This window comes from Morone saxatilis, unplaced genomic scaffold (genome assembly GCF_004916995.1).
Source record: "Morone saxatilis isolate NCDOM2014 unplaced genomic scaffold, NCSU_SB_2.0 Contig3, whole genome shotgun sequence".
Taxonomy (NCBI): Eukaryota; Metazoa; Chordata; class Actinopteri; family Moronidae; genus Morone; species Morone saxatilis.
In genome coordinates this window covers 13,572,044-13,592,819 of record NW_023339873.1, presented here as the reverse complement: position 1 = coordinate 13,592,819, position 20,776 = coordinate 13,572,044, and the positions used below count along the sequence as shown (strand labels likewise).

At 41.8% G+C, this 20,776-nt stretch overlaps 1 protein-coding gene across 1 annotated transcript; it reads left to right on the top strand.

The window, feature by feature from the left end:
- The first annotated feature begins 16,774 nt into the window (after nt 1-16,774).
- Nucleotides 16,775-19,762, top strand: otx2b (orthodenticle homeobox 2b). Its single transcript, XM_035674245.1, has 3 exons — nt 16,775-16,946; nt 17,450-17,601; nt 18,185-19,762. The coding sequence occupies exons 1-3, from the start codon at nt 16,850-16,852 to the stop codon at nt 18,809-18,811; spliced, it is 876 nt and encodes a 291-aa protein (XP_035530138.1). The 5' UTR covers nt 16,775-16,849; the 3' UTR covers nt 18,812-19,762.
- Nucleotides 19,763-20,776: the final 1,014 nt, after the last annotated feature.

Sequence of the window (20,776 nt, the reverse complement as noted above, 5' to 3'; positions counted from 1 at the left end):
TTCAGAAATATGATAAAGCTTGACGTCCCTCTACTCAAATTATTTTTTACTTTATTCTATCAACCAGCTAACACATGTAGACAACAATACTAACTTAAGTTAAAGGACCTTGAGTCTGAATTGACTTAAAGGTTAACACAAGGTTGTTGTTTTTTTTGATGGCACATGTACCACAAATCCATATTCTTTAGGCACACTGTAGAGCAGTGATTTCTGTGAAGCCAGAGAATCAACTTGAGGGGAAAACTTGTTAGAAAACATCATTACATTAAAACTGTTACTTTACGGTCAAGAGAATGAGACTAGGGACTAGGGACTAGGGAATTATATAGAACAGCATAATTTCTTATAGCTAGTTAGGGGAAGTGGAACCAGCTGTAAAGACAACACTGACATATTATCACCCTATTAAGTTAAAATGGTTGCAGTTGCCTATACATCAGCATTCATATGGAGATGTGTTTCTGGTCACTTGTTAAATGAAAGTCCTTTTAGTTCTGTTTTGGTCTCCACCAACGCCTGAGAAAAATAATTTGTTCACTAGCTAGTTGCTAACTGTGTCTGTCTGCTGTTGCACAAAGCATATTGTGGGTTTATCTGAGCTTTTTCACTAAAAACAGTTGCCTGCTTCTGGAAACTATAGTGTTGAATGTGGTGAGCGTGAAGCAAAATTTGCATGCCATAAAACCAATAGCAGTATTTAACAGAGCAGTCAATAAATTACATTTTTCAAAAATTGTGAATCACCGCAACCACACAAAGTCCTTGAGAATACACTTATACACAAATATTAGGCTGATGGGTCCAATATGCATGATTTGTTGAGGACGGAAAAACACACACACACTCGACCGAATGCATAATTTGTAGTAATGAAGAAAGTGCATTATTGAGTGGAGAAGAGCATTGGCCACTGGAGGCAGTGCAGCACAAAGACTTGAAAGCTAACTTTCCAGTGTTTCAGCCCTCTCGATAATCAAGCACAGCAATCAGTAGATTAAACTGTTGCCATTGTTGGCATCTCTGTGCCTGATTTTCTCCTCCTCCCTCTCATCATTGCTGCTATCAGATGACCTCTCTTCCACAGATGGTGCAAGAGCAGACACTGACAGCTTCATAATTCTCCTGACAAACAGCTCAGTAAATGATCACTTTGCCCTTATGTTAACTGCCAGAGTAGATGTAAAGCACTCAGATCCAGGAATGAAGCCAGAATTTAATTTCAGCAGACTGTGTGCTCTATCTAGATATACTTTTATTAAGAAATGAAAGCTGGTAATTTTAGATACAAGCAGTGTAAATGCAGACAGCTAATGGAGTTCCATTTTATAGGCGCCTTCTCCTTTTTGGGGCTTTTAGAATCTAATCTCAGCCTATTGTCAGGATGGTCAGGGTGTCTAATCACCCTTAACCTTGCATCAATGCCATAACCCCTTCTTTTTCCTTGCCCTCCAACAATTTAAACACCATTATAACATATTAACAAGACTTTAAGCATCCTCGTGACTGCACCTTCTACCAGAATCACCACAACTAATGGGATCTAATCTATATAATAAGGGACATTAATATATATGCAAATCAGCTGAGGCTACATCTCTCACAGGGGAGACAGACGGAGTTGGCATACACTTGTATCATTTCTGTCACATGTGTCACTTAGTCGTTAATTACTGTTAACATTCCTAAAATGCAAATATGTAGTTCTGCAAATACAGCAGCACATGTATCCTTAAGTAATAATGTTCTGATAAAGAAAAAGGCCCCCTTCCCCCCTTGAAGGTCCAGCAGTGTGGGGGGAATTTGAGGCACTGGGGGTTGAGGGCTGCAGGTCGGCTGTTCAAAGCCACTCTGTGCATTGTTGGGTAGTAGGGGATTAGGTCTCTCCAGGCTGCAGAATTTGCTTTCTAATTAAAAGGGATAAGATGTAGAAAAATAGTGAGGGGCATTACTACTGTAGAAAAGAAGTGGGGGTGGAAAGGAGAAATGCTGAAAAGAGGGGATAGAAGTTTGTAGTGTCACCACTGGTGTTTGATCACAAGACTAAGCAAGAGTTACCAACCTCTTGTTCTGACTCCCACTGCCCATTTTTTCCCCTCTGTGCTCCATCTCCAGCCTCCATCTCATTAACTCGCCTCACATTGACACACACACACACACTTTGAACCTCAAAACAAAGACTAAATTGTCATGCTATTTTTCCCTGTCAGTAACTACTGTTATGTGATGGTGGTAAACATGTATTAATATTAGATGACAGGCTGCAGAAAGTACAGTGGTCTCCAGTTTCTTTGTTCATAACATTTAAAACCTTATTCAGTAGAATTAAACATCACTCGGTACATTATCCTGTTAGTTATAATAAATACAGAATTAACAGAAATAACAACTGACTATATCACTTAATTTATTGTGTGTATTGTAAGCTGGGACATAATTCATTGTATTCTGGCATATACAAAACACATAAAAATAAGTGGCAAAATGCAATTAAATACATTTACTCTGTAGTTAAGTACAATTTTATTTAATGGTTTTATTTAAAAATTCAATGCTACTATCAGGAATAGTTCAACATTTTGGCATAAACGCTTATTTTCTGTCTGGTGGAGAGCTCGATAAGAAGACCAACAGTCAGCAGCCAGTTAGCATAAAGACTGAAAACAGGGAGAAACAGCTAGCCTGCTTCTGTTCAAAGTTAGCAAATCCAATAGCTAAAGCTCACTAATTATGATATCTTGTTTCTCTAATCAGAACAAAAATTTAAATGTAAAAATGATGATTTCGCAGTTTTACAGAAGAAAATGTTCCAATCCGAGACATTTTGGGGCACATAACCTCCTCGTCTGATTTTTTGTTCGGATTAAGTGAATTAGATACAATGTGTAAACGTAGAGGTACTGGTAGTTGGCAAGCTGTTTCTCCTGTTTCCAGTCCTTTGTGCTAAGCTAAGCTAATTGTCGGCTTCATATTTACTGAACAAAGATTAGGGTGGTATCAATCTTCTCATCATATCGTATTGCCCAAAATGTCCAACTATTGCTTTAATACTTTTATTTTCCAAATATTCTGTGTATATATGTCAGCTAGTTTTCAGAGTATCATTTTACATACACAACATGTGATCATCTTATAAAATATGTAAACAACAGCACCATCTCAACAATGAAATGCCACTTACACATCCAAAGCCATGTATAATGAACACACAGGTACAATACACTTTTCTAATACTTCTATACTTTTACTTTTTAAATTTTACAGTATTTTTAGAGTCCAATGGCTACTTTTATTTAAGTAAAGTACTATTATCACCACTGGTAAAAATAAGTGAAGATCAATGATGAGGAATTTTTTAAGTTAAGTGTTACGGATCTCCAGAATATTTAAACACATCATTTGAACCCATTATCTGTATAATACTTAACCCAGGGGGCTGGTCTGTGACCCAGCATGTGCTTTTATTTAACCCTTTACTCCACTGTCCATCCCTCCTTCAGTCAGCATGCTGCTGTTTTGTTACCTTGTCCTCCAGCAGGAGTCCAAGCTCTCCCCAGGCACCTTACAAACGAAGCCTGGGTTTTAAGCACACACAGAGGCTTGCTTATTTTCCCCTGAGCCCTGGGAGGTTAACGACATGCCAACGACATGCCAGTGGAGAACAAGACCTCCGCCTCACTCCCCTCCTCTCTTGGCCAAACCCCTTACCAGCACACAGGCACTGGGGGGGTTTGTGGTTGTTCTGCAGCAGCACAAACCCCTGTAAAACCTTCAAGCACAGGAAACTCCATCTTAAACAGAGCTCATTTCTTGGTAGTGTCTGGTTGTGGAAGCACCCCCCCCACCACCACCACCACCACCACCACCACCACTACCTCCTCTATTTTTACCAAGCTCCATGAAGCTCTCACCTTTTACTTCCAGGCAATCCGATCCTATTTGGAGTGTGTGACGAGGGCCATTCTCCATCACCTCAGTGATCAAGAGCCCCCCTGTAAAGCGGGCCCAGGGATGAGCAGGTACAGATTTGGAGAGAAGAGGGAGTGGGGCATGTAGTGAAAGAATCTGCAGTGAGCCAAGGAGGAGATTAAACGGCGGCTAACCATCAGTACTCCTTTACCCCCACCCCCTTCCCTCAAAACTCCCTTCCCTCAACACTCCCTTCTACTTCACTGGTGTCCTGAGGGGGGGAGTATTGGGGGGAGGGGGGGAGGAAGAAAGCAAGGGGAGGCCAGTGGCACAGTGGTGGCTGAGCCATCTTGTCATCATAGCAGGACAAGCACATTCAACCGTGTCCTCTGTACCCTCCCATCTTATTCCAGACACTGTATTGCCCTCCGCCGAAATCCATCAAAACCCCTCTCTTGGCCCCTGCCGCCCCCCTTGTTGGAAGAGTGCTCTCCGCTGGTGTCTTTTCTTTTTTAAAGGGCAGAGATGAGTCCTGGGCTCTGCAGTCTTTCCAGGCGTCCAAATTAATTTGCGTCTGGGCAGCAACATAAGCAGCACGGGGCTATTTGATGAGAGTGTAGGGCAATGACATGCACTGGCAGTCACGCCTTGATCTCTTGCTTTCTTTCCTTGTCACTTTCCACCTCAACTTAATGCCAGGCTCATGCCAGCCTCATCCACATGGGTGGCAAGGACCAAACCTTGTGTTTCTAAGAGGAATATAAATTGGTGCGACTGAAAATACACTTCAAATCTCAGTTGTGTTCATGGTTTTGTTTGCAAGTATCAAGTATCCTTCTTCATGCAATCTTAAATTACCAAACCATTAAAACCACCAGCACCCCTAAACTAAAAAAAACACACCAGTCATAAACTGTATTGTCCTCACAGCGAATAAAATGAGGATGCACTGCACGGAGCAATTTCTGAAAATCCCCTTTGGTAATTTTCCGATCAATGCTTCAAGAACAGATCAGTTTCATAATAATAAACACACTAAGGACATCTACAAAACAGCATTCCTTTAGTTTGATAAATGGATGTCAAAGTGAACTTAATGCAATTTGACATGCATTTGAAGTTGTGATCCAAAAAGGAGACCACAGTTAATGCCTAATTAGCGTCCCTAAATAATAAAGCAACTTAGACTAATAATTATTGCATGTACCCATTCTACCAGTTGCACTGACAATTAACCTTTCTCAACTGGTGATTCGCAATTTGAGTAAATCCTGTTATCAGCAAATATAACACATGGCATACACACACATACGCGTTTCAAACACCACTCAAGGAAATCTATGCAGTGTTTACGGTCGGAAAGCAGAACAACAAAACAAACAGCAGATATCCACTTTCAGTAAACACCACCCAACCACTTATACAGTATCTTCCCAGTGGCTTAGAGTGGGTGGGGAATCAACTTTAGGTGGCTGCTGTGAATGTCATTGAACTACTTGTGTTTACGCAGGCTTAATATTGCCATGACAAGGTCTCTTTAAACACACAACGAATGCTTCAGAATGTATCAGGTCAATTCTGCCCAAGGGTCTAGTTTTATAAATGCCTGGCGTTGCTGTCAAAAAAATTGACTGAACCAAAATTTTAGCGCCTAAAGAAAGGTGGAAGAACTGAAGTAGCATGGAGCAGTGGTAGAGCACCTTACAAAAGAAAAGTGTGGTTGTCTCTGCGGCTGCTGACCACTGTTCAAATAACAAATACAGTCCAAGTGTCTGATATTAGATCACTGGAGCCAAAAACACGATTACCCAGAGACAAAATAAAGGTGAAAAGATTCAGGATTGAGCATTCTCCCAAAATGTCTCTCCCTCATCCCAATTTGGCAGCACTTGGCTTGTTGCCCACTCACATTGTGTGGACGGCCCTGCCACTGTTGCCATGGGGATGTGTGGACCTGCGCAGGCCCTGAAGGCAGAATGGCCTGGTGGTGAGGTGGGGGTTATCATCAGCAGCAGACTCCGCTGGGCCCCCATCCAGAGGCCTGGGTGCAGGAGGAGTGGTGTGGCAGTCCACCCCTCCAGTCTCTGCAGGACCTCTCTCCTGGTGGATGCTGCCGCTGTTTCGGACCCAGCAGAGGCTCTGAGATTGGACTCAGTAGTGTAGGGCTCCGGCCTGTCCACTGGGGGTCGGCTGCCTGACTCCCATAAGCCTGGGCCAGACGGGGTGGGCTGGGGTGGGAAGGGGCCAGGCGAGGCGAGCTGGACTGTGGCCCAGTGCGGTGACTGCCTGTCTGCCCAGGCGCTGGGCCACGCTGCCACTCCTCCCTGGGCTCGTGCCCCTGCACTTGGATTTCAAAGGGATGTGACAGGGGGACTGGCTTTCCCTCTCCGTTGCAGGATCCCTGCCCCACCAACTTCTCCAAAGCCCCCCCCTCAAACAGCTTTCAGCCCCCACTCTCTCCTAGCCCCCAAATGCCCCTCCAACAGCTTTTCTGTTTCAGCCATGAACCCAGGCTCCCTCTCACACTGTGCCATTCCCACCACTACTGCCTCACATTTGGGAGGAGAAGGGGGAGGTTGTGCTGCTACACTGCACCCATCTGCCCCATGTCTTTCCATGCTGTGGACCATGATGCTGCAGCATGGCTCTCTGGGTGCCGTAAAGACTTTGGCAAGTACACTGGGCCTTCAAGCACCCCTCCCTTTGTACTCTTTCCCTGTCCGCCACTTGCACACACTGATGCACACCATCTGATTTAAAATGTACTTACACAAAAACTAGTGCATGTGATCATGTTCGTGTACTGGAGAGACAGATGGTTGTTTAATGCAGATGGATGACTTACACTGAAGCAATAATATATGTTTAAAATGCACTTTGACTTTACTTTAAGCTACCTCAGCTACGCCCACTTAACACCAAGCCATCTGAGAAAGATCTGAGTCAAATGCGGTGCCACTATGTCTGTGTGGCAACCGGCTCATTCAGCAACTGGCCCATCATCAGTAAGCATCCTACAAAACCAAAATGACACTGACAGGCTGCGTTTCAATTGGCTGAGATCTCCCTTTCTCTCTCTCTCTCTCCTCCCTCTCTCTCTCTCTCTATCTAGGTTTCTCTCTTCATCGCTCCCTGCATGGCATTTCTCTGGCAGGTCCTCCAGTGAAAAATTCCTCCCCTCCTGGTCTCGACATTCCCGCAGCCAGCCTCCCTGCCTGGGCAGAGCGGAGTGGCTGGGGCTGGGTGGGATGGCGCTCCCCCCGAGCCGGTCCCAAGCTACGGCTACAACTCCAGCCCACAACACATTCCTCCAGCCACTGACCAGTCCCCCCAGCAACCAGGAGAGAGGTGAAGAGAGGAGGGACAGAGGCTTAGTGGTGGTTTGTTTTATATTATCTGCTGGCCTTCTACATGAGCGTAATACTGGTTGACATGAACATGCAGGAAACAGCTTTTACTCATCTACATGTTCTTCACTTTACTTGTTCTGATCACGTTTGTCAATAGCTCTCAGCTCATCTTGAGTGATCAATGTCTTTGTGTTCACTTTACAAAGGTTCAGTTCAATGAAAAGCCTCCTCAGTGGTTCACTGATGATACACAAATGGACATCTGATCTTTCTCAGCATGTTAACAGACCACACTCTCCTCCACAGAGATGTGACAGGGTGCATATCACAGCCTGTCAGTCCAGTTGCTCCTGGACAGCTCAAGTAGCAGTAGGACAGGAGCCGGACGGTCCCCTCCTCCGCTGCCTCCTACTTCTCCCCCAAGCAGAGCCAGGCGCTGTGTTTACTCTCCTAATTACAGGGGAGGGGCCGGCTGACAGGCGAGCCATCACAGATTCCCCACAGGCCCGGGGCTGGGAACGCTACAAACACCCGCCGCTGTCTCCCAAATGTGACGGCAATGTCCAACTGTCACGGGGGAGCCTTCACTGGCAAAACCCAAGGGCCCAAAGAGAGATATTAAAGACATGAGAGGAATTGGCAGAGTTGGCACTGACAGGGGGTACGCTTGAGAAGTCGAAGTGGGGAGCTGGGGGCATCGCCAAAGTGTCATTCAAAGCAAAGTGGGGTTTGGACAGGGCACAAACACTGATTTACACACACACACACACACACACACACATACACTGCTCTCGCTCTTATCAAATGAAGGCGGGAGAGTTACATGTACCAGACAAGAAATCCAAGCATTGGAGCCACCAAACCATGTGATGGACCATAGTCGTAAAGAAAGTTAGTCCACCAGATATCATTATTCACTGCCTCTAGACTATCTATAACAGCATGCTGCGTTGTGACTTATCTTTTGCAAACACACACCGCTCATTCTGATGGCAAAAGGGCATGACATTAAAAGCTCCCCTCCACCTGCTTATTGTCACTTCACTTGTTTGTTTCACCTTCACTGAGCAGAATAACGTATGTGCAGAGTTTGACACTAGGAAGCTGTTTGCAAATTAATTTTTAAACATTTCTTTGTGCTCACCTAAAATCTGAGTTTAAGATTTTGTGACATCACAAGTCTGGAAGTCAATCATGGTCCAAGATGCAATTTACACCAGCGTGATGTATAAACGTCCAGTACACAAACACTGGTAAATGGGCTTTACAGTGTAAGCAGAAGACATCTTGTGTCCAGCAGTTAAACTTTCAAACATTTGCATATTCAGAGATTCTGTATTTTTTTTCAAAATGGGAGAAGGTGTAGATGTAATTTTAAGATTTTTTAACGAGGTAATTGAACTTTTTTGTGGGAAAACCATATCAGACACAAATTATTATCAAAGCTGAGTATATTTTATGTCATAAAACATATCTGGAGGGGCCTCTAAAATTGGACTCATTAGGCTTGCATATTATTTAATAATTTTATAAGTTAAATGATATACCCAGTTTTCTACTTAACTCTATCAATGCAAAGTACTTTATAGGCATGATGGAACAAAGAAAACAGCTTATTAATCTATGACCATGGCTTTGATAAAATACATTGAGTTTAATAAACTGTACCTACAGTGTGTGTGAGTGTGCGTGCATGCACTAACCCTCCTCCCAGGGAGGTATAATCCACTAGAGGTTGTAGTGCTCCAGTGCTGTTGGGGGTCTGAGAGAATCCCTCTGGAAGCACGGTGGCTGACCCTATCACATATTCAGGTCAAATAAACAAAACAGTGTTGAGAGAAAGGTTAAAAGGGAAGAATCGTCTCTTCACCGGCTCTCCCAACCCAACGGCTGAGATCGTCCCTGTTCCCTGCCGGCAACACACACCTCACCCCCGAGAGGCAAGACAAGAAAACCATTTGATAAATCATGAATAGTCACAGTTGTGCAAGTGCTGTGACCATTTCTAAAATTTATTATGGGGATTACACACAAAATCACACAATGTAACATTTTCAAATGTGTTATGAATGCCTCCCAGAATCCAATTCAAATCCTAGGTTACCAAATAAGCCTGAACAAATCCCCCACATTGAGTTCTTCCTCCTTTGAAGACTTGAGAGGTCCGGTCTGCAGGGCAGGTTTTACCACACCATGCAGACACCTCAGCACACAGAGGAGAAAGATACTGATGGCTAGGTGGAGAGAGACAGAGAGAGTCATAGAGCAAGGTGGTGGTTTGACAATGATAGTCTTTATTTGCTAATTATTTTTTACTTACTTCCAAGACAGTGTGGAGGCAGAGAAGAAACTGGAAAATTATAACAACCTTTGTTTAATTCTTCAGCAATGATACAAAGATATATTAAGATTAATGGTTGAATAAAGTTGTACAATGAGAACATTTAAAATAAACACAACACCTTTGAAGAAGACTATCCAGATTGTGTGAAGGCGAGCTCTTTACACAGTTCATGTTTAACCTTGAGGCAGCAGACTCTTCTCCCGTCTTATATTTGTCCTTGCCGGTTTTTCCACCAGTCTTGACTTTGCTTACTCATTGATGATCTGAAGGCGAGTGTGTTTAATTGCATCCGTTTGTTTATTGGACGAACTCCTGCACAAACACAACACAAACAATTATGGCGCTAATTAAAAGGCATGTCATATTAATGGAAAGAGCAAACTTGGCAAACACACACACACACAGAGCCGCGGCATTATCGAGGCACCACATTTGAATTCATGGAGAAAATGTGTGTGGAAAATAAACCCATAATTTCATGACCAGCACACCTTTTCATTACAGAAGTGAGAACAGCATAAAAACTAGAATACAGACTCATTCAACAGCGTAAGCATTTTACATAATTATTTTAAGCAGAACTTGGAACCAAAACTAAATTTCTCACATTGTGAATAATCGCAGAGATGAAATGAAATGAAAGATGCAGAGTGCTGCCTGCTGAATGTGTCTGTGTGCCTCTGTGGCAGAATAAACTCTTCCCCAAACTGACACCCCCTTTAATCCCCGGGGAGGAGACTGAATGTGTTTTGATGACCTCTAGGGTCAGTTACATGTTACATTACACAAAGGTTTAGCTCCTTTGTGATAAGGGAAACAGTGTGGGGAAAGCCCTCAGTTTAGACACCTTGCTCACTACGCAGTGCACTTTTCTTTTTTCTTTTTCTTTTGCAAAGCAGCAGCAGCAACATATCCATCAAACCTGCCAGGCTAATTAAAATACAGCTTGTGATTATCCTACTTCAGCTCATCTCTCTCTCTCTTTCTCTCTCTTTCTGTCACCCACACACTCACAACCAAACACAGGCACACCATGCATATCTATCCAAAATAATTAAAACATAGATGCAGGTTAGAAAAAAGATGGTGGTTTTATTCACTTCGCTTAGTGCTATACATAGAAATGACTCTAAATTAAATAATAAAGTATTTTTTTTAAAAACACATTATTACTATATTTGTATGACAGCTTTAATTTTTCTGGTAAAATAATTAGTGAAATAAGAAATTCTGTAAATTGAGATTAGTTTAAAAGTGGTTGCAAGGTGTGCAGATATATTTCCACCTCATAGTGGAAGTATTAATAATGACTTTCTGTGTTTACTAACAAAAAGTAACAGGAGAAGAAATAAATATGGTTGATAAAAATCTGCTTTTATTGGGAAAAGGTATATTGACTGAGGCCAATTTAAATCTCAAATGCAGATGGAAAAGCTTTTCTTGACATTACAGATTATCAACATTTCTATATAAATTGTCTTTATTGGATTTTATTCCCTTTTTTTCTTGCTCTTTTTAAAGCTCAGAATGAATTCCACCAACACATTCCTCATCTTCAGCCATGCGGATATCAAACAAGGAGGGAAAGAGGCAAAGGAGAGGAAAGCTGCCTATAGTTAGAAGATGTATGTATGTGGTAAATATGCAGATTTAAATTCAGACAACTTACAAATTTGATTTAGCAAAAAATAAACAATATTTAAATTATCATGCTGTTCTGTTTTTTGATTTGTTCTATTTAATTTGAAAAGCATACATTTATCCATTCCATAATGTGGTGATTATTTCTTTTTATGCCTGGATAAGGCGCAGAGGAGCAGGGGAGAAGGGGGCTGCCTGTAATTATCCAATCTTTAAATAAGATTTTTTTTTCTTTTTAAGGCTATCAAACAAGGGTCAAACATCCAGGCCTGTCCAATGTATTAGTACAGATGTATAGGCTACGCATTAACTGGTAGAAATCACAGGTTGGAGCAGGCCTGGAGAAATCCTCACCCTCAGGTTGAGTGTAGCAGAGGCGGAGATAAAAGCCGTCGTCGTCAATTAGCCGGCAGTCAGTGGGAGCGCTGCTCGCCAGAGGCGTTTAACTCCTTCTCCCTTTAAACGTCCTTTTAAGATACAAAGTCCCTGCGGAGGGCCTGGCTTTACAGTTTAATAAATTATTTAGCAATTTAAACGGTGAGATCCAGCAGATAACAGCATCACACGTCATGATTTTCTACGCAGCAGTTTGAAAGTCTCGCGTTAGGGCGCATTACCATGCAGCTGCTGAAATATGAGCAAACATTCACACCTCTTTTTTTTTTTTTTAAATGTCGTTCTGGCTGCAGGCTGATTATTCCTATGTTGTATTCAGAGAATATAAAAGTTCGTATTACGGGCCCGAATATAGATTTTTTTTTAAAGGAGCTATAAGACTCTATGAATTTAAACTTTACATTCCCCCTTAAACAGGATATTTTTTGGCTGGAGTCTGGTTCTGCTGCAGTAAAAATATGGGAAGGCTAAACCGTGACCTTTGTGATGGTCATAAAGCAAACAGCAATTAAAAATCCCCCAGCCAAGACTTCATCTTTACACCCGCCTGAAGCTGCCCCATATGATATGTAACATTTATTTATTTCACATAATTCAAATCAACATAAACAGGTGAGTTTATGTGATTTTACTCCACTTTTTCCATCCTATTCCATGACTAAATACGTGTGTTATCCGGCTTTAAAAACATATAACAATAAAGAAAAAGAAAAACACATACAAACAAACAGACAGGGATACCTGAATGTGCTGCAGTTCTCCTCCTCCAAACAGCAAAACTTTTCCTCTGCTCAGATCAAATCTCATGTTTGGTCGTTAAAAGAAATCCAGGGTTATGATCCATTCAACCGCTTCCTCTGATCGAAATCTGTCAAAAGAGATGTCACTGAGTTTGTATAAAGTTGATACAGTGTACCAGTCTGTGTGTTGAGCCCCAGCAGGCTGCAGCTCGAAGTGAAAACCAGTTTTTTCCCAGCAGCTGTCACTGCACCTTTGACTCTGGCCTTCCACACGAGCCACAGAGAGAGGCAAATGACGATTCATAAAACCCACGGTCTGCCTGTGTTTATAAATCTAAATCAATATTCAAATCTGTTTGAAGTGAGCGGGTGTGTCCGTGCAAGCGCGCAGTGTGTGTAACTGTCTGTGTGTGTGTGTGAGAGTGAGTGTCTGTGTGTGCGTGTGTGTGTGTAGGTGTTCCACAAAGCCTCTTAAGATGATACATTTACCAAGCCGTGACAAAAACCCTCAGCATATTATTTTGAGATGGGCACGCAGGTTCAAAATTCAAGTGACATAGAGGAGGCTTATTTGTCCCGTGCAGCTTGTGGGTCCTCCAGTAAATATGAAAAAAGATGAATCCTGAACTTAATGATTGTTATGTAAATAATAGCCAATATAAATAACATTATTATTATTATTATTATTATTATTATTATTATTATTACAATGTTACTACACAAAACTTCCAAAATGCACTTTCTTGTATATTAAATCTAAAATAAAACAGGCCTACCTTCATATTTGTCTTTTTATCTTCTTTCACATCTTCCTCGTGCGGGAGTGAAATAAGTGACCCACCGGCCTGTATCTGGTGCCCCCCCCTCCTCCCCTGTTATTTATCCTCCTGTCTGGCCCTATGTGCACTGCAGGTCCGGTGCAGGTCCTCGGTTGCTCGGTGGCTCTCGGTGGGAACTCTGCTGTGAAATATTCTGGGTGAATTTTGTGGTGCAGGCCTGTGTGAGGGCTGATGGGAGCAGACTGGCTGGCTCTGCGGACGGGAGGACAGTTTTAAGAAAATAAGTCGCTCTAAATCCCCTTTTTTTGCGACGCGCTGGAATGTGAGAGGACGGTGCAGCCTTCACATGGAGAGAGCCCTGCTTTAGGCGGGATTTTTCTTGTCTTTTTTTTTTTTTGGGTCAGATTTATTTTGCTTTCCGATATTTAACTCTTTTATATAACACGCAGACTTATAAACACACTGAAAGCTTATTTTTCTCCTCATAAAGTCTGAAATTTCATGTCAGGGTGCTTTAATATCCCTCGATTGTCACAATTCTCGGATTTAAAAAAATTAAATAAAAATAAAGGATGACTTTTATACGCACTCACTGCAGATAAGTGATGCACTGGAACATATTTTAAAAGCATGACACCACTATTATACTGTACATACATTATATTTTCAGAAAAAAAACTCTTTATTTGCCCATATATTTCCCCTCTTCACCCACCAGCCTTCATATAACTTTCCTCAGTTTAATGCATCCACTGGATAACAACTATTTTAAATTTTAAAAAAAAAGGTGACTAAACTGACTTTTCCTTGGTTTAAACTCCACTTCTCGTCATCCACCAGCATACCGTTTATTTATTATCAATGCACCCTCTCTGCGGTGGGATGGGGATGTTGTCAGTCGCCCTCTCGCTGCCATTGGCTGAGGACTGTGCGTCAAAAAAAAAAGTAGCTGGAGACATTTGTTTCCCAGAAAAAAAAAAAAAGAAAAAAAAAACCCTCATCCTCCCCACCGGTGTGAGAGACGGAGACAGAGACAGACCTCAGCTCAGTCCTGCGGCTCCTATTGGCTGGCAGTTTGTACAAAATCCAACTCAAACCACTTCACTCACAACACACCAACAAATCCTAAAGGCGTACATGCAGCCTCCTCCATCACTCCGCCGCTGTCGCACCGCTTCCAACCCTGATGCAGGCGCTCACCGTTTAACTTTTATCTCTTTCACCGTTGTTCTGCCTCTGAAGACGGCTGCTTCTGCTCCCGGTTGGTTTTGTGCTTTTTTTTATCCGCCAGGACGTCGTTTGCGCTGAGTTTTATTATTTCTCCTGGAGGAAACCAAGCAGACAAAGAACTTTACAGTCGTCGATATCAGGGTAAGTTTCACTTTTTTTATTATCATATTTATCATTCTTTTTATTTGTATTATTAGTGATATCGAAATAAGGAATCGTGGTAGAGTCAGAGAAGTAAAATAATAATAATAATAATAATAATACAAGTCTACAAGAAATCACACCTGTTCTAAAACCACTTTTAAAAGGCTCACATTATTTTCTTTAAAAGAGAGAGGGGATCAGGTTCCAACAGTGGTACTGGTGCTCAAATAAAACCCACGAAGACTGAAAGAAATGGCAGTGAGAAAGCTTTGGGTTGTTTAGTGGCATCAAACTGCAGATGAAGGCTGAACCCTCTTAAACTCACTCTATTATTTATTTGAGTCCAGAGACAGTGAGTGTGTATGTCTGCTCACCAAACCATTTTAGATGAACATCAATCTTAACGACGTATATTATATAAATGCACACAGAGCATCCGGTAACTACAGCAGCAAACTGACGAAGTTGCATTGTGATAGGCTCTGTTAATGGAAACAAGGACGGTTCAAACCTAAATTAAAGCTTTTCTGATATCATAATTGCATTTTTTGTCCCCATAATGTAAGATGAATGGAGGCAATATTACACAAATATCACACTCTCACTGTCTGAAGCCAGTCCTGCCACCGAGAACACCGACTCCATATTCACTGAGTTGAACTTTCAACTCAGAACGAAACCTTAAATTTATTTCACACTGCACGTACGAGCTAGAATTACAGAGCCAATAATGCAACTACAGCGGATCATTGTGGAGGGCTGAGGCTGAGAGCTGCACTGGGGAGAAAGAACATTTATAGGCCTGCTATCGAAAAATGTGTCGCGGCCTTTTCTCTCTCTCTGCTGGCTGTGCTCAGCCTCCAGAGAGGAATAATGTAGAGGACAATAAACCAACACGACACATTTCATAAGCTTTACGCGTGTTTTCGAGGTTCTGGTGGCTTGATTGTATGTATGCGTCCAAACAGCTCGGTTAAATGAACATTTAGAAGAATACATTTTCTTTCTTGTAGTTTTTTTTTTTTTTTTTCTCCAAAAGAAAAATTTTATATGATTACAAATCAGCTCCGTAAACGTGCAGTGGTAATTACTAAAGAAAGAGCTGGTGCTGATTTGAGTCCTGGAGTAGTGTATTGATACCAAACTGCAGCTCCACTTAGATGCCACTCGGATTATCTCGTTAATTCATCAACAGAAAAACATTTATTATAATTAATTCTTGGACAGGGAGGTTATTATTGAGCGGGTGTGTGCAACTGGTAGACGGGTCTGTTTTAAGTGCGACAGATTGGGATGAGGGGGTTAAAACCGTTGGATAGTGGGGAAAAAAATGCAACTAATCAAGACGCGCAGTGGGGATGACGGGTGAGGGTCACTGAAGTTGAAGTGACAGCAATCACACATTTCCCAATCAACATCACAGAGCATATTTATCAGTGTTTAAAGAACTGTAACAAATACGTGTTCAGCATGCCTTTCTTTTACTGAATTAAAAGCTGCTCTGCACAAAATTATTTCGTATTTTGATTTTTTTTTAATCCAGATAATTTTCACTCTAATTGGCTCTGATTCATGTTAATCTTAAAAAATAAAGATAGGCCCTATTTATTCAGGATTTTAACGACAATAATTTAAAATGTTGGCAATCTTAAATCAGGAATTAGGTCTGAAATATGATTATTTATGCTGACTGTCGAGTTTTATAGAATCGGTGTCAATAACATAAATTCAGTTTCCACGTGCCACTGATTGTCAATTTAAATGTATAAACAAAACTGAACATAAAACAGAAAGAAAAAAAGAGAAATAGAAACAAATCGAAAATGAAGTAAAATGGTGTCTGTTCACTTCAGAACAGACACTTCAGTTCTGGCAACTGGGCTTTTAATTTAGCTTTTTAATTATTTTAATTATTATTATCCAGGGAAGTTATAATAATAAGTATTTTATTGTACTTCATACACAAGAACCAGTGCCTTTAACTGAACTTTCAAGTGACTTGTTGCAGTTATAGTGTCGGTGAATTGCTTTTTGTTTGTGGGAGGAGGGGTTGGGGACAGCTGGAGATGGTTGGTGTTTATTGAGGAGCGCCGTGCGTTTCGGAGAGGGCTTATTTTGCGACAGCGCCGTGTAAACAGACACAATCTGTCTTCACAAGGTGCATCTTCATCGATGTCTTTTTCTCTTGTCGTTTTTTTGAAACAGGTTCCCGGTATAACACGGACCACACGGCGCACAGAGGACACCAAGTACACCTCGGGAGCTCCATCAATTTTCAAAATTTTCTCCAACTTCAGCCCTCAGACAAACATTAGCATGATGTCGTATCTAAAGCAACCACCTTACACAGTCAATGGCCTCAGCTTAACAACTTCCGGAATGGATCTTTTGCATCCATCAGTGGGCTATCCAGGTGGGTTTAAACTTCATAAAGACTAAAAAGTCTTAACAGTAATGGCTTGGGGCTACAAAATTAACGGACTGGGGAGGTTACAGTGTGTAATCTGGACCTATTTCAAAACCTATTCATATAATAATGACTGGGAGATGCAATAAAAACGAGTAAATGTGTTATTATTTCAGCAAAACCTCTTGCGCAAACGCACAAGCTGGAGGAAACTGAAGCCTACTCTTGTGTTCATTTAATTTAAATTGTGCCTGTCGAATTAATTACTGGAAATGGCTTTGATTTATTCAAACTGCATCACATTTTTGGAACATTAGACTTAAGTACGTCAAGTGGTACAATTTGCCATCGGCGTCCAATGCTCACAGGACTCGTGCGTAATTACGCAAACAATAAAAAATATATTCTGTGATTCTGTAACAGACTTTTGATCTTTTTACTAGCTTGTTGTTATTAATGGATACATGAGTAATATAATTTAATGATTTACATTTCCCTTTCACTTGCAGCAACGCCACGGAAGCAGAGGCGAGAGAGGACTACTTTTACGCGCGCACAGCTCGACGTTTTGGAGGCGTTGTTCGCCAAAACTCGGTACCCCGACATATTCATGCGCGAAGAGGTGGCGCTGAAAATCAATCTACCTGAGTCCCGAGTTCAGGTGAGTTAATCAGATCTGCCATATTTGAAAACTGATCCATGTGGATAAATATTTTAATTATGAAAAAAAATGAATGAATGATTAAACAGCTACTGTGTAGATTTAACAATCTGAAAAAAAATAGTTTGTGTAGACGACAGCTACAGCTCATTAACTGGGGTAAATATGAAACAAAAGAGATAGATTAAAACAAAAAAATCTATTTTAGATCTGCACTGTAAGAAACACTCATCTTAACCCATGACTGACAGTATATCTGAAGCTTAGCATTTTGTCTGCCTTAAATCCAGTGGAAAACTTTTGCCAGTGGGGTGAGATAATGCCACTTAATGACAGATTCCACATACCAAAAAATTAAAAACTTGATTTTGTGAAAAAGCAGAGAAACATCTTCATTTGGACTGAAAAGACATGAAATAAATCTGTATTTTTTTTCCACATTGACTGATAATTATAAAAATACGTATGTTGGGACAATATTTAACTATTTGTACTCTATTCGAAAAACGTAGAATTAGGCTTATATTTTCTCTAGAATTAAGGGATTTCGACAATAACATGTAGCAATATGTGGCTCTTCCAGGTCTGGTTTAAGAACCGGCGGGCAAAGTGTCGCCAGCAGCAGCAGCAGCAGCAGAACGGGGGCCAGAACAAGGTGCGACCTGCCAAAAAGAAAAGTTCCCCAACCAGAGAAGTGAGCTCAGAGAGCGGGGCCAGCGGCCAGTTCACGCCCCCCACCAGCACCACCACAGTCCCCGCCGCCATCTCAACCAGCACCGCCCCAGTGTCCATCTGGAGCCCGGCGTCCATCTCTCCGCTCTCAGACCCCCTTTCTACCTCCTCCTCCTGCATGCAGAGGTCATACCCCATGACCTACACCCAGGCCTCGAGCTACAGCCAGGGCTACGCCGGTTCGACGTCCTACTTCGGGGGCATGGACTGCGGCTCTTACCTCACCCCCATGCACCACCAGTTGTCAGGCCCCGGCTCAACTCTCAGTCCAATGAGCACAAACGCGGTCACAAGCCATCTGAACCAGTCCCCGGCGTCCCTCTCCACCCAGGGCTACGGGACGTCCGGCCTGGGCTTCAACTCCACAGCAGACTGCCTGGATTATAAGGACCAAGCGGCATCGTGGAAGCTGAACTTCAATGCCGATTGCTTGGATTATAAGGATCAAACTTCCTCGTGGAAATTCCAGGTCCTGTGAACAGAGCAATCAGCTGTTTAAAAAAAAAAAAAGTGCACAAACAGTGACGATCACATCAGACACAGCGCTGCCATCCCCTCAATAAAACACATCGGACTGGTTAAAAGTGTCAGCCGGGCTCGGCGAGGCAGGGCTCTCAGGGGCCTCGGGGGGTTTTATTTTGGCATGATGGTCATTGGTCCTCCTAGAGGAGAGGTTTAATTTATTTTAGCACTGGCAAAGAGATTTCTTTTTGTTCCGTTCATTCACAGGTCGTAGCCCCTCCATCCATGTCTGTCAGTGTGTGCCTCTATGCGTAAAAAAAAAGAAGAAAACACCTGTTGAGGACAACACAAAGCGGACTCTGACAGAAAAGTTACACCCCAGCCACGGAACTAACGTTTATTCCAAGAACAAAACTCAAGTTCACTCTTCTGGTGAAGCGCTCGGGATGGACAGACCCTCCTTTAAAAGCTTCTTACACAACTTTGCCGACCTGCTGGCAGAGAGACATGAGGATGGTGTGTGGACATGGATGCACTACTTTATTTAAGAAAAAAAAGTGTTTATAAGGAATCAATATGTAGTTTCTAAGAGACAATCAGTGTGTGTCTTATATAAATGGTACATTATGTGTTTTTTTTATCTGTGCTAGCCTTCGAAACTGTGATCTGTTGTATTGTATGCAATTTGTGAGCCCCCCTCGCATCAGACTCTCTGCTGTGATTTTAATAGATTTCTAACTTTTTTGGAAACAACGAAAGATGCTAATGGTTAAATTACCGGCATCATAAAGAGAGACGAGACTTTCCGAGCACATGGTAGTAATAATCAAGGGTTAGCCCCACTGGAAATGACTCTCGGCTGCTGAGAGCTCCACACTTGCTCCCCTCCATTGATCTCAACACACGGTGATTGTGGATCCTTTACTGGCTCCAAAGATGGTGTGACCTCACCGCTGAAAAGACATGAATAAAGGTCCTGTGAGCTTACTCTTTCATCAAGAGACGATCTGTGTGTGTGTGTGTGTGGGGTGAAGAGGGGGAACATGGAGAATGAACACAGTGACAGTCAGGTAATGTGTGTAAAATTAATCGTGGGTATTTTTTGAGAAGCAGGAATATTCTTAATAAATGAATTATGGGAACAAAATCACAAAGGCACATTTTCAGCTTCTATAAAACGAAATCATAGTGAGTGAACACTCAATTATACAACTTATGGTAATCATTTGAAGTTTTATTTTAGATAGGCCTAATTTAAAAAAAATCTCAACATTTAGGGTCATTTAAAGTAATTACATTTAATTTATTTTTTAAAACTGAAGGACGGTATAGTTTTTTTTATAGGTGTGTTAATTAAGCCAATCATTATTTCTCAGTGGCGACCAAACTCTGTTTCATCTTGCTTCATTAGTTTATCCAACATGTGATATCATAAAAACCTATATTAACACACATCATATCTATTGTATTGTAGCCTCATTACTGTATTTAGAGCCACTCAGAGCTCATAGTAGCTAATAAAGGAGGATACTTTTTAAAAAAAAAAATCTGTTAGAGGCCTGTGAACGAAAAACAGACAAATTAGACCCATGCTCCCACTGAAAATAATAATATGGGGTTATAGTTCATCCTGGGTCTGTTCAGGTGGCGGAATTAACGTTTTTCCCCTTTTTCTGGGTTTCCGGTATTCATATAGTGTGAACAAAGAGAGTGTGCGGTTTGAGAAAGCAGCGTTAAATCCCGGCCTCCAAGAGATGTTAATCCCAATATTTTACCGGCGGGGGTTTCTGTGTGGCACAGGGGCAGCAGTGGTCCCATTCAAAGCACACCGCATGGGTTTACATGCCTGATCCCCAAATGTGCGCTCTAATATGAAGCCTATAATATTTCATATAAAAAGGGGGGGGGGCTTTTTTAAACCAAATTATTATTCACGACCCAAGAAAGCTTACTAACCAACACTGCAACTGCAAAAATTACC

Excerpts from the sequence above, each read along its gene's own strand:
- otx2b (XM_035674245.1), top strand. The coding sequence starts at position 16,850 with ATGATGTCGTATCTAAAGCAACCACCTTACACAGTCAATGGCCTCAGC. Across the intron at positions 16,947-17,449 it reads TCCATCAGTGGGCTATCCAG|CAACGCCACGGAAGCAGAGG; the intron begins GTGGGTTTAAAC and ends TTTCACTTGCAG. Across the intron at positions 17,602-18,184 it reads TACCTGAGTCCCGAGTTCAG|GTCTGGTTTAAGAACCGGCG; the intron begins GTGAGTTAATCA and ends TGGCTCTTCCAG.